This window comes from Trichosurus vulpecula, chromosome 5 (assembly GCF_011100635.1).
Source record: "Trichosurus vulpecula isolate mTriVul1 chromosome 5, mTriVul1.pri, whole genome shotgun sequence".
NCBI classification, from domain to species: domain Eukaryota; kingdom Metazoa; phylum Chordata; class Mammalia; order Diprotodontia; family Phalangeridae; genus Trichosurus; species Trichosurus vulpecula.
This window is the reverse complement of record NC_050577.1, coordinates 68,244,493-68,258,374: the sequence shown is the minus strand read 5'-3', so window position 1 is coordinate 68,258,374 and position 13,882 is coordinate 68,244,493. Positions and strand designations below refer to the sequence as shown.

At 42.4% G+C, this 13,882-nt stretch overlaps 1 protein-coding gene across 1 annotated transcript; it reads right to left on the bottom strand.

Annotated features, from left to right (window-relative positions):
• Nucleotides 1–1,981: 1,981 nt before the first annotated feature.
• On the bottom strand, nt 1,982–7,873 carry BAMBI (BMP and activin membrane bound inhibitor). Its single transcript, XM_036760914.1, has 3 exons — nt 7,230–7,873; nt 3,246–3,533; nt 1,982–2,783 (listed from the first exon to the last, which is right to left on the bottom strand). The coding sequence occupies exons 1-3, from the start codon at nt 7,303–7,305 to the stop codon at nt 2,365–2,367; spliced, it is 783 nt and encodes a 260-aa protein (XP_036616809.1). The 5' UTR covers nt 7,306–7,873; the 3' UTR covers nt 1,982–2,364.
• Between the last annotated feature and the right edge of the window lie 6,009 nt (nt 7,874–13,882).

Below are 13,882 nucleotides of genomic sequence, written 5' to 3'. Positions count from 1 at the left end.
TTCAAATTTCATTTTGTTCACTTTGATGTAACTTTAATTTCATGATTTAACTTGATGTCAATTTTCTGACTTAGGAATTTATGAACTGAAATTGGGGAACCTAATCTCCTCCAAGTATTTGAAGATCTGTCATCTGGAAGTGACAAGGCTAATGCTATGTGGTCCCAGAGGGCAGAACTGAGAGCCATGAGCTGAAGCTGCTGAAGCAGATTGCAGTCCCATGTAAAGAAAAACTTCTTAATAACAGCCACCATGCAAAAATGGAATGTACTGCCTTTGGAGAGGAAGATCCCTCCCCGCCAGGGATGGTGGAGAGGCCTAATGGATTTAGATCAGATCAGATTTAGGAACCATCTAATCCAACTCTCTTAAGGTAAGGGAAACTTGAAGCCCAGAGAGATCAAATAATTTGCCCCAAAGTGACACAAGTACTAATTGATTGAGCCTAAACTAACTCCCAGTACAACTATCAGGTCTGCTACAAATACTGCTCCTCTGCCCATTCAAGTAGGGACTGAACTAAAGGACCTATGAAGTTTCTGATAATTTTTTTTTCTGATAACTTGGCCCTGGGTACCAGCATATCAGACTCATCTGATACTGCTGTGGGCTTGTAGAGGATGGAGAAATGTCATTTCAGCACTGGTAAGACTGACAGATACATATGTAGAAATCCTGCTTAAAGGACCATCCATAACCTAACACGATAGTGGCAAAGACATCAGAGGAATGTATAGAACACAAGTCCATGAGGCGCAAGCTTTTAACTTGTTTCTAGGTTGAACAAACTAAAATATCAATAAAGGACACTAAAATTTGACCCCAAAATTAATTTTTACCAAGAACCTCAAAAAAAGCATGATGCTAATGCTGTGACTTTAAATATTTAATTTTAACAGGCTTCCTTATTATGCCAGATCTTCATTTCCTTCATACCCTAGACAGGCCTCAGGGACCATGATAGATCAAAATTGATCCAAGCATTCAATTTAACTCTGGGATCACTCTAGCTGTAGGTAGAACTGGCCATTACATTCACCTCATTATAGGCTCAATTTTTTTTTCTTAACTTTCACAAAAATAATATGCCCCAGAAATGGACAGTAAAAGCAAATGGTTTTTCCCAAGTCATTGAAGAGAAAGCCTATTCTCACACATAAACAAGTCCATAGATCCTCAGCAAGTCAAACAGATGTTGTGGCCAGTAGACCTATATAAAGTATGAATTAAAACTGTAAATCTTGTTTATTTTAATGACATTAGTCACTTGGCTAACATCAATGCTACACTGGGTGGCATTAATCAACGGCTAAGTGTAAAATAAGCCAAAGTGATCACCTCTTACCACCATACATTTTCAGATCTTAGCTGGCGCACTAGGCTCAGTTTTGTCAGGTTCTCTAGGAACCGAGGAGAATAAGGGAGACATCAGTATAAGGAATGAATAGGTTTTGGAAAATAAGAGGTCTGGTCTAATGGAAAATTTATTCCATTTAAGCTTGAAACAAAATTGAATAAGGAATCAATCACTCAACAATACAAGAGAACAATGGTCAACTTAAATAAGAAAATTTAGATTGGGGGGTGGGCTGAGGTGGGAATAACCTATAAGCAAAAGTGTGAAGCCAATTAAGGCCAACAGTAGAAGCATTTCATAGAGATTTGACTGACATACCTGGCCTGGGGTAATTAAAACTAGTATTATAGAGAAGGCTACAAAAACAGGATTCTCCTCACATAGACAATTCTGGGTAAGGGAAAAAAGGATGGATATTGCATATTTAGGCACCATCCAACATACCCAAAACAATACATGTGGTACTTTTAACACTGTAACCGATCAGATCAAAACATTTATTAAGCATTTATTCCTTGCAACAGAGCGAGCCTCAAATATACAAGTTAATCCTGTAGTTAGATCATCTTCCAACTATTTTTTTAATTTAAGAAAGACACCCCTAAATTTCAGACAAAATATATATATAATATATATTTAAATCTTTACAATAAATCAAGAAACATATAGGAGCTTGTATACTGTATATTTCAGTTTATTTTGGTACTCATTTCCAGCTCCCTACAGTTCAAATAACCCTGGTGACAGTGTACAACTTCTATTTTTTTGCTTTTACAGCTTTAAAGCAAATAATACATTTGAGTGTATTTTAAATCTGTGCAAATAATCCTTCAGAAGAAATCTCCAAGACTCTGTTTGTGGAGGTTATTTTCTCTCTCAAAGACGATTAGTGAATTTTGTTTTGTTTTTCTTCAGATAAAGTGCTCCTGTCCAGCAGAACCCAAAGGCCTTCAAGAGTTTTGGTTTTTGTTTTTTTTCCCATTAGGTTTAACTCGGGTAAAAGTTGGTCATACAAATTCCAGCTTCCCATGCCCACTGTACATTCCCCAATGAACCAGGGAGAGGATTTTCTCGTTGCTGAGGTCTGTTTGTCTCATTTTATCACAGCTCATACAGCAATTCTCATGTCCACTGACTGGTACCATGCATTCCAAGTCTAACTTCGCCACCTGTCCCTTTTTGGAATGGTGTCCATGAAAACTATAGTGCAAACGGGAAATCATCTGCTGCCGCTGGTCCTGAAGTCTCTTGTTCTCACTGCGGAGCATCCTCAGAGCTAACATGATAAGCAAGACTAAGATCAGGCCGCCAGCTATAGGCACCGCGATGACAGCTGCTCTGAACCACAGCTCCTTGGAAGAGGTCAGCTCCTGGACCTTGGTGATGAGATTTCGGCTGCTGTCATGCTGATATCGGCTTCCTTGTCCTGTTGGGAATGGGACGAGAAAACCATCAATAGTCTTATTTTACTTTAGTGACAAGTCAATTTGAACATATCCCATATGAAAAACACAAGATTACAATGAAAAGACCTAAGACCTACTCGGCACAAAAGTGTCAGGAAGACAATCCCAACTCCATTTTTCAAATATTAAGCTATGGACTACAATCTCTAAGTCACCAAACATGAATGAGGACTAATGTTCTTTAACCTCTTAGAAATGTTGAAAAAAAACAGGCCAAGCCTATTAGGCAGACAGACATCTAATGCTTGTGCAGACATAAAAGCTACTCAAGAGAGACGCATTTTTGCATCCAGCCATGCATCTCCCTCTGGTGTCTCTAATTACATTAACAACAAAATCAATAGCAGACATACAAAGTCTTGGCTGTCACAGGCCTATAGATCAGGCAAGCGATTGAGTTTACAAAACTGCCTTCCCCCTACCTGAGGTCTCACCCTTGGGAGCAGAAAGAACATCATGCAGTCCTCTATAATTGCACATATCTTGATGACAACATTCCAATGTGGGCACAGCGGTGCCGGAGTGGTTTTGTGCCTGTTTGGCTTGGCAGATGTCTGCTGTGCTTGCGATAGAGTCTAGGCAGCCGTGAGTAAGCGGGGAATTCGTGTTCTGGGGGTCAAGAAGTCTCGAGAAGCAGGCATTCAGCTCCGATTTACACATATAGCCAGTTGCGACACAGTGGGCTGCATCACAGTAGCATCGGATTTCACCTGAAAAGGGAAGAAATCATGTCAAACTCAGCTGCCTGGCCCCACAAGCACACAAGTTCCCCAAATAGAAGAGAGGTAGGCAGGGAGAGATAAAAGGGAGAGTATGGATAGGGGCACTTGGGGGAAGGCCTACCAGGAAAACAGCACTACAGCTAAATTTCGTCCAAGGTCTTTTTCACTGAGGTATCTTTTATTTATTTTGGGGAGGCAGGGGACTAGAACATTAAGACAGACTAAAGGAGATGTTATGGGTGAGAACTCACTTTAGAGTATTCAGCTGTATTTTATACTATCATCATGGAACATTATTGAGAAAGCACTATGGATAATTGGTGATTAAATTCCAGTTTCTATTAGAATTCTATAATGCAATATTCTGATCACAAGCTATAGGTCAACAGTTTTAGAGTCACAAATTTCTGAAGAACTAGAAGGCAATTAAAACAGTGCTTTTTTAAAAGAAAGTAATTAATTTCTTTTTTCTTGATTTTTTTCCCCCTTTACAGGAAAGGTAAATTACATTATTTATTCACTTCATTCCCTCAAGACCAGAGAACATAAAAATGCTGGGCTTTTTGATTTTGTCAGTATAAATATTTGATCGGAACTGCTGAATTGTTTACTACCTCCAAGAGCTGTGCCAAGGTTTAAGAGCTTTACCTAACACCTTATAAAGTTATTAAGTAGAACCATAACAATCTAGAAACTTTTTTTCAGTCAGAGGCTTTAAAAACTACGAAACTGGGCAGCCACTCTGCAGTGTCTCCAGAAAAGCAACTTTCCCTATAAAGATCTTTTCATGCAAAGGAGTTTTTTAGCCAGTATACTGTTAAACGGGCACAGAGCAGTTTACAATTAGTGGTTTGTTTGCCAAAGTCAATTTCTTTCAACCTAAATGGAAAGTCATAAAAAGAGGCAAATCTGCAAAATGTTCAAGAGTCTCCTCCCTCCCTTCCCCTCCCTTCCCCTCCCCTTCATATTAGCTCACCCTGCCTTCCAGTTTTACATGAAATTCAACATGTGACCTAAAAGGGGAAACATTTAAACTGGAAAATCCTCCACTGGTTGTATTAACCCCTAAAAAAGATCTTTCAGGAAACCTCAAAAATTTCTGAAGGAAGTGATTTTTAAAAGTTTCTTTCATAAAACTCATTTTGTAAGCTCCATCACCTCTTAAGAGCAATGTGACACTTTCCTATATAAAAAATTGAAGCTCAAATATTCCAGAATCCAGAGCTATCTCTAATCTTGAAGTCCAGTCAGATCAGACTTCACTCATTGTTCTAGGCAGTAGCTAAGGCAACTTTCACTTGATCTGATGCACCTTCTTTCCATGCCAGGTTTTCAAAATCTGGAAATCTGTCTTGCATTTGAAGTCTAAACTCTGAAAATAAGCACCAGTGACTCTTCCACAAACCTATTCTCACTCTCTCCTTGAGGCCCCCCCTCCACCTCTGCTTCCTAAGCTCACTCCCAAACACTACATGGCTTGTGAAAGGTGAATCACCTGATTTTTCTGTCTCATTTTCAGCCTACCTTGGCTCACAAGAATGTTTCTGCCACTGTTTCTAGGCTCTAAAACTAGAACACATATGGGTTTAAACACTGGTCAAAAGATGGAGTGTCTTGTTCCTAAGTCTGAATTCATTCTCTTGGGCTTAATAAACCGAAGTAAAGTGGGCTTCATTCCTTCCCTCCTCTCTCTGACCCCCTACCCCAGGTACAGGAAGTTTCCCCCCAGGTCCTCTCTGTAGTTTTCTCTCCTGAACATTTGTCAGTGTTTTTCATGTAATATCAATAGATCTTGAAGGTATGATGAGGTTCTCAAGTCCCTGTAAAGACTAAAGAGCCTTCACTTCCAACTTCCAATTTAAGGAAGTGAAATAAAAGCAACGTACTTTAAAAATTTTTACACATAATAAAACACTTTAATTATTAAAATGGGAGAACTGAACATAAGATGCCATTTTAAATGTCTGTAAGACCCTGTTTAAAATGTTACGTTTTTATTGACCTAAAATAGTCTAATAAACAAATTTTGACAGGCTAGTCATAAGATTGTAACAACTCTTTTTAATCAGAGCCACATTTTTTTTCTTGCAAAGAGAATGGACTTTGTACTACTGTATTAAAACTATTTTTTTTTGTCGTTTCATAAAGTTGCTTCCTGTGGTATGCAAAAGGCCAAAAAGGGTATTGGTATTTTGAAACAGTGAACAATGCTCTTCTGTTCCCCCCCCCCCCATTCTTGTTACTGTATGTAGCTATTAAACAAAAATGTCTGCTTTTAGTCAAAGATGGCTACAGGAGTCTGCAGGCTTCCCTTAAAGCTTTTGAAGTTAACAGCAGTCAGAAGTCTGTGATCCCCTAATTATATCATTATCAGGCACATAGTTTCAGTATCTGTGACTTCACATCAGTCTCAGTCACTCCCTGTTCTGCCTGCCTTTGATGGGGCCAGAAGGCTTCCCTCTGCAGGCTGCAAGGGCTGTTATTTAGGGTTAATTACACCCTTCCTTCCAAAATAAATAAATACTGTAGCACATCATCATCACTGTGCTAGCTTATCCTTTAACCTCATGCAGGGAACATGGCAATTATAGGAAAGGGAGTGGGGGGGGGGGGTGATGGAAAAGCTAAATACCGCTCCTTACTTAAAATACATTATATTATCTATTCACATACTGTTGTGGGGGTGGGAGGAAGGAGAATCTTAACAAAGTGTAAAGGAAGTCCATCCATTTCTACCTGAAAGGTAGAAAAACTGCGGTTAAGAAAACGTCCAAATACACAACCTTTTCGTGGGGAGGTCTGTGTAAAGTATGAAGCGACTGGTGGAGAATAAAGAGGCGTACAGTTGAGTGAACATCCTTCCCTGTCCTAGCAATACACACAAACACACAAGCTAGGGCTGGGGGTGAGGGGGAAGAAAGGCTCTGCTGATCCTTTTCCTCGCCCGCGGCCCTCGGGGAGAAGAGGCGGTGCTCTGAGCCTGTTAAGATGGCCCCGCTCCACGACTGGAAACGTTCAGAAGTTCATTAAAGACAGACTAACAAAAACATTTTGACAACCACTTGCCCCGGAGGTCTGACTTTACATCAATGAGCCCGGGCAAAGACTCAGGGAACTGGAAGGGGCAGCGGAGGCGGAGAGAAGAGGAGAGGGCGGGGGGGAGGGAAAGGAGAGCCCAAGTCCGAGGGTGCCCGCGTCTCCTGCAGCCCGAGAACGCACCGCAGCCACTTCTAAGAACGCACCAACTTGTTGTGACCTGTGGGCCCCGACGCGCTGCGGGAGGAAATCTCACTCGCTGCTAACAAAGGCTTGGCAGCCGGCTTCAAAGCCCACTTGGCCCGGGCGCAGGAGACGGATTCCCCACCTCCCCCAGCCCGTGCTGTGCCCTGCGGACAAGCTGCTCCGCTCCACTCCACTCCACTCCGCGCCCAGATACTCCGTTCCCACTCTCCTCCCCCCACGTGGAAAAGTCGGGGTGTGGGACTGGTGGGGGAGGTAGCAGCAAATGGGGAAAAGGACAACCCACTTCTCCAAGAAACCTGGGAGAAGAGGGTGCTTTCATCTCCCGGATTGCCATTCTGGTCCATCAGTCCAGCGTGGAGTCCACGCGCACAGACATACACGTAGAAACACACACACATACCCGCCCTGCAGCCGCCCCCCTCCCGCGCCCCGCTCACTCACCTTTGGTGAGCAGGATGGCCATGGCGCACAGCTCGATTTGCAGCCAGATGAAGATGTAACTGGAATGGCGATCCATTTAACCCCCCCACCCAGGCGTCGCGCCCCCGCCCGGGGCTCCCGATGTCGGGGGGCTCCGCGGCAGCCTAGGACGCCCCAGCCGGGCTGCTCATGGGCGCTCGCACAGCGTGCAACCGACAGACAGACTGATGGACTGGAGCGCAGCCAAGCGGCCGGCGCCCCCTGGTCGCCTCCAAGTCCCCGCTCCCCTTCTCCGTCTGTCCTTCCCAAAGGCCGGCGGGTCAGGGCACACAGTCCGCGGCAAGAGCCAGTCTCCGCCGGCTGCTGGAGAAAAGAGGGAAGGCAGGAGAAAAAGTTTTGCCGCCGCCTCGGCCAACCCAGGTTGCCCTAATCTGCCCCGCGCGTCCCGGCGCTTCTCTCCAGTCGCAGCCGCCGCCCGTTTCTGCTGCTCCAGCCCGGGGAAGCGGCCTCAGCCTGCCCGGCCGCCCGCACAAACCAGATCGCTTTCTTTGAAAGGGAGAAAACGTTCGCAAAGCTCCCAAAAGCTCCGCGACGCGTACTCTCCGCTCGGCCTTGGCCAGAGCCTCTGCCTCGGCTTGCTCGCCTCCAGCGCTGTAAATAGCGCCGCGGAACCCCGAGCTCGGCCCGCCGGAGCCCCTCCCCCTGCCCCGCCCCCTGGGAGCTCTGAGCGCCGCAATACGCGGCCGCGATTGGCCCAGCAGCCTTTGTCAGTCACTTTCGCGGTGGGGGGAGGATGGGCGCGAGGGAGGGGGCGGATTTGTCTTCCAAATCTCCCGACCCAGAGAGCCTGAATCTGCTAAGCTAGAGCGTGCAGCCTGTCTTCTCAGTGCTTCCTCTCATTCATCACACGCACACGCACACACGCACACACGCACACACACACACACACACACACACACACACACGCTCACCAACTTATAGTCCCCACCCCGTGTTTGCTTCCCCCATCTTTAAAATACTTTAATAGCTTGCATTTATACAGCTTTATACAAAGTGCGGTCCTCACAACAGTCCCATGAGGTTAGTAAGGCAAGTACCATTCTTCTTCTACAAGTGAGGGAACTGAGGCCAGAGACGTAGTGAAGCCAGTAATGCCCACAGCTAGTGTGGGGCTGACCCTCCTCTGGAGCAAACGCATCCCAACTGGCTTTCATTTCCTTACTCATCCTTGTCTCCCTCTCGACCTCGACCTTCACATCTCTACTTCCTCGATCTCCACACTCGTCTGTCTGCCAACCTGGGCTCAGAACAGCGCAACTCTAGAGAACAGGTGTTGGTCCCTCAGCCTTCGGTTCTAGGCATCCCGGGACAGTCCTGTCAGGCTGTTACAAGAGCCTTTTTAGGAAATATTAGGAAAAGAAGCAGACGCTCAAACCCAGGGGCACACACATAGCTGCCAGGGTCCTTTTCAGCTGCCTCCCAGTCTTCTCCCTGCCACACTCACCCGCCTTGAACCACCCTCCCGGTGATCAATAAAGCCCAGACAGACAGACTGTTGATCAGAAGGAGCCGAGTTGGTTCTTTCTCCCCAGTAGACTGGGTACGAGTAGCCAGCTAGAGACACTTAACGAAAATTAGCAAATGCAAAAGCACCAGGCGCCAGTGAGACGACACAGACCGAGACTGACACTCAATTATCCCCCCAAACAATCGCAGGCAAACACACAGGCAGAACCTGATCAATATCAGTCCCGCAGTGATCTCCTTACTGAGATGCTAATTCACTTATTAGGGCTTGCTCAAGAAGCCAGCCAGCTAACACACCCAAGTCAGGTTAGGTCTTGGGGGATTTGGTTCGAAACCCTCTCCAGTGAATTCCCCACAGGACTGCAACAAACTAGACTCAAAACCACTGCCAAACTTGCCTTTTAAGACCAACCTATAGAAAGTTCTCCAACCCAAACAAGTACAGAACAGACACTGTTTTCTGGTTGTTTAAAAAAAAAAAAAAGCATCTCCCTGGAGACGCGTTTATTTATTTTATACTAAGGTGACAGGTGTTAGGTCAAATCCTTTAAAACAGTAGTGAACGTTAGTGCTGAGAAATGTGAACCGATCCTTTGGGTGGAATCACCTAAAAACGTCCTAGCCTTAAAGTTGAAAAGATGTTATATGTTTATAAATTTTACTGAGGAGATAACAGAGGAAACGGCCTTTGAAAAGAAAATGTTTCCGTAGAAAATGCTTGGAAAAACTTTGAAAAGCTTTTGTAAAAAAAAAAAAAATCACTGAATTAAAATCTATTTGAAGAAAGGGAGGGGCAAATCGAGTACTGAAGGAGAATTAGTTCTGACACAAAAGTACAGAACTGAGGACTACAGTAGATAGTTTGTGTTTCTCAAAGGCTATGAGAGTGTGTCTTTGAAGTAAAGTTTGCTTAAACCAGGTTTAAATCTTGGCAATTTCTGTTTCTTAGGACCAACTAATAATTCCACTTATGATGCAGACTATTCGTAAATTAGAAAGAAAAAAACCCCTGAAATTTTAAAAGTTGCCAACCTTTACTAGTCATCAAGAAATTATCCAACTTGGATGTGGTTATGAGGAGTGATCTTGGAAGTTCACTGGTATACGGTAATTAGCACTTTATTTTTGTTCCCTCATTATGTATGCATTCTTTTAAAAAAGTTTTTGGTAATAAAAATACATTCAATCTTCTCTCATAACTCAGAACAACCTCTTTCTGGTGATTCCTCTAATAGTAAATTAAGATAGTTTCATGGCTGTAGACATTTTTAACGGTTGAAAATCACATTCAAGAAGAGCACTACTGGCAACATTTTATAGCCCATATGGGTATGATGGTATTGGAGAGGAGACAGCGTCTCAGAGGATGGAACGAAGTCATTTGAGAAATGACTAGGAAAAATGAAAAACATGAGAAATAAAAAATTATTTAGGAAGAGTACAGAAGGCCTTCAGCAGTTAGCTTCCTGGCTCCCCTCAGGGTAAAAAAAGGTCTTTGTTATATAATTTTCATAAAATTTTTAAGATAACCTTTTTATTCCTTATTTTCACATGTAGGTTGCTAGAAAATATAGCAGGAAAAAAGGAAACAAAATCTGGTATTCTTTGGGCTTTCAGTTTAAGAAAACTTTTATGCTTTGGGACAAAAAAAGAAAAAGAGAAGGAAATTATGTTATAACCAAGAAAAAGAGCTCAGGGCTGTCTTTGACTAAGAGCAGCAGGACCACACTAGGCATTAATGATTGCTGCCTCCTCTTTGAATAAAGTTCTAGGTATGACTTGCATGTGAATGTATGTATTAGAACCAGAAGTCCTCACTACCATGTACTTTCATCTTTGCCACATGCCATAAAATCACTTTCTAAATTTTGTTTTCATATGGAAACTACAGAAAACAAAAACAAAAGCAAAGACTATTTTGCCACAGCAAAATTTTGCTACCCTTTGTAATCAGATCTAGCATAATCATATTTGAACACCAAAGAAAAAACTACTACTTACCAAAGTTATATGTGATTCCTGCCTTCAGGAATCTCTTTTCATGATACTGAAGAAAAACACCTTTAGTTGCATCAGATTCATAGAAAAATTCAATCATTTTCAAGTTACTTCCTGGCTCACAACAGCGAAGCTATGCCTTGTCCTTTAATGATAGAATCAAATATTTAGGCATGTTAGTTATATGAATTCCCCAAAATACACAGATTTTTCAGGTGAGATCTAGAATTCCCAGGAGCACCTTTTTAAAATCCCATATTCTCAGTAGCATTTGGACATTCAGACCTAAAATTGACTTTCATTGGAATAAGGTCAGAGGTGGGAGATTAGCCCAGTTCAAAAGAATGACAGTCTAGTGAAACATTTTTTTTTCTGCCAAAATGGAATGGGAGATAAGGACTGCAGAGGCCTGGGGCAGTATGATAGAAGTGAGGAGGAAAGTTAGCCCAGAGCTTTACTTTTGTTGACTGAAGCCCACATTCCAAAAGGGCCTTCCTCCCTCCCACAAACAAGCATAAATACAATGAGGTCTTACAAATGGACCAAGATTCACCTACCTGGCTTCTCTTTTCTCCCCAAGTGCTTGTAAAGCACCTTTCTGATCAGCAAATAGACTTATGTTATAGACACACTAATTTAATTAGGCCAGCTTAATTACCAGAGGAACATATCCTACATTGCTACTGGCCTCTGCGTATGTCTTACATCTTTCCAGGCCTTCTTCTTCTTCTTCTTGTTCAGTCCTATCAGACTCTTCATGAGAACCATAGTGCTGTCAGTGGGGTTTTCTTGGCAAAGATACTGGAGTGGCTTGCCATTTCCTTCTCCAGGTTATTCGATAGGTGAGGAAACTAAGGCAAACAGGGTTAAGTGACTTGCCCAGGGTCACACACGAAGTAAGTGTCAAAAGCCCGATTTGAACTAGGGTCTTCCTGATTCCACTTCACCACCTAGATGCCCAAAGACTGTTTTAGTCAATAAATGGAACAGCAAGATAGTCTCTGCTCTAAAGTGTTTCTGCTGGACATTCAAATTTGTGGATATTTATTTCAATTTGATTGACTCTTTATCTCCCAAATGCCTTTTCTCTATTCCCCAGAAACCACCCAACTCCCACCCCAATCACTCAAAGTTTAGACCTTCTTATCCCCTCTGTCCTTGGTAGTCCCATTATTTATAACTCCTCTAATCAGAAGGCTTTCACCTTTGATGTTGGATCTTTCAGTTGGAGGTCTCATTAATAATAACTAACATTTATATAGAATTTTAAGGTTTTTGAAGTTCTTTACAAAAACAGAGTGTCCCACAAGTCTTAGGGCAGTTTAAAGCTTATTTTTAAAGTTGTAAGCAGGATTAAACTGCATTAAGACTTTTAGGACAGCCTGTATTATCTCAGCTGATCCTCACAGTAAACCTGTGAGGTAAATGCTATCATCTTCACTTTAATGGGGAGCAAATTGAGACAGGTTAAGTGACTTGACCAGCTCACAAAGTCTAAAAGTTTCTGAGGTGAGTTTTGAACTCCGGTCTGTCTGACTCCCAGTGCAAAATTCTATCTAGATTGCCAAAATGCCTCCTATTGGCTGGATAAACACAGTGATATCTATATTTCAACTGAACTATTCCCCATTTCCATTCATCTGTCCTACTGCTTAGGAGAATTGATCCAGCATAATTTCAATATACATTTATTAAGTACCTGAAATGTGCAAAGTATTATGCCAAGATAAGAAAGAAAGAAAGAAAGAAAGAAAGAAAGAAAGAAAGAAAGGAAGGAAGGAAGGAAAAGGAAGGAAGGAAGGAAGGAAAAGGAAGGAAAGAAGGAAGAAGGGAAGAAAGAAAAAAGGGTAAAAAGGAAGGAAAGAAAGAAGGAAGGAAGGAACAAAGGAAGGAAAGAAGGAAGGAAAGAAGGAAGGAAGGAAGGATGGATGGAAGGAAGGAAAGAGAGAGAGAGGGAGGGAGGAAGGAGGGAAGGAAGAAAGGAAAGAAGGAAGAAGGGAAGAAAGAAAAAAGGATAAAAAGGAAGGAAAAAAAGAAGGAAGGAAGGAAGGAACAAAGGAAGGAAAGAAGGAAGGACAGAAGGAAGGAAGGAAGGATGGGAGGAAGGAAGGAAGGAAGGAAAGAGAGAGAGAGAGGGAGGGAGGGAGGAAGGAAGAAGGGAAGAAAGAAAAAAGGATAAAAAGGAAGGAAAGAAAGAAGGAAGGAAAGAATAAGGGAAGGAAGGGAGGGAGGAAGGAAGGAAGGGAGGAAAGGAGAAAGGAAGGAAAGGAGAAAGGAAGGAAGGAAGGGAGCAAGGAAGGAAGGAAAGAAGGAAGAAGGGAAGAAAGAAAAAAGGATAACAGGAAGGAAGGAAAGAAGGAAGGAAGGAAGGAAGGAAGGAAGGAAGGAAGGAAGGAAGAAAGGAAGGAAAGAAGGAAGAGCCTCTGACCTCAAGGAGCTGACATTCTACCAACCTCATCAATCTATGTACACAGATAAATAAAAACAAAGTAGTGAGTGGAAGGGAGCATCGAAGATAGCAAACAAACTATTCTTGGAAAATTGAGGGAAAGAAACAAAAAACAGAGAGAGACAGAGACAGATAGAAAGAGATAGCTAGTAGACCAAATAGTGGAATTTGGGAAGGCTTGAAGGAAGAGGTGGCAAATTCTAGGGAAATGATTCATTTTTAAGAAAATTTAATATTAAAGACTATGAAAATACCTTCAAGTTGGATTCAGTTTACCATATTGAAATAACATGTCAGACAATGTTTTCAAATGGCATGTTTCTGTCACTTTAATTAAATTTGGCAAATGGATAGAGATCTATGATTCCACTGAATTCTGTAATCTTCCAAACTACTACTTTTTTTTTTTAGTAAAAGATGGGCAATATTTTTTCCTAATGCATTTTTTCTCTATCCCCTCCGCCTTCTTTTTTTTTCTTTGACCATCCATCAGTTACAAAGACGTTCATGCAAGTCTACAAATTTCTGTTATCTATGCATGGCCTTCCTTGGTCTATTTTCAATTGATTTGTATTTACTTTATCTACGTATTTAGCTTGTTTCAACCACTTTATCACTTCATGGGCATAGTTTCAAACACACAAGGTAGAAGAACGTCCTTCTTAATTTTCTGGTACAAAAATTGTTATCACTTCACCCC

Excerpts from the sequence above, each read along its gene's own strand:
- BAMBI (XM_036760914.1), bottom strand. The coding sequence starts at position 7,305 with ATGGATCGCCATTCCAGTTACATCTTCATCTGGCTGCAAATCGAGCTG. Across the intron at positions 3,534-7,229 it reads GGCCATCCTGCTCACCAAAG|GTGAAATCCGATGCTACTGT; the intron begins GTGAGTGAGCGG and ends TTCCCTTTTCAG. Across the intron at positions 2,784-3,245 it reads TCCCAAGGGTGAGACCTCAG|GACAAGGAAGCCGATATCAG; the intron begins GTAGGGGGAAGG and ends CATTCCCAACAG.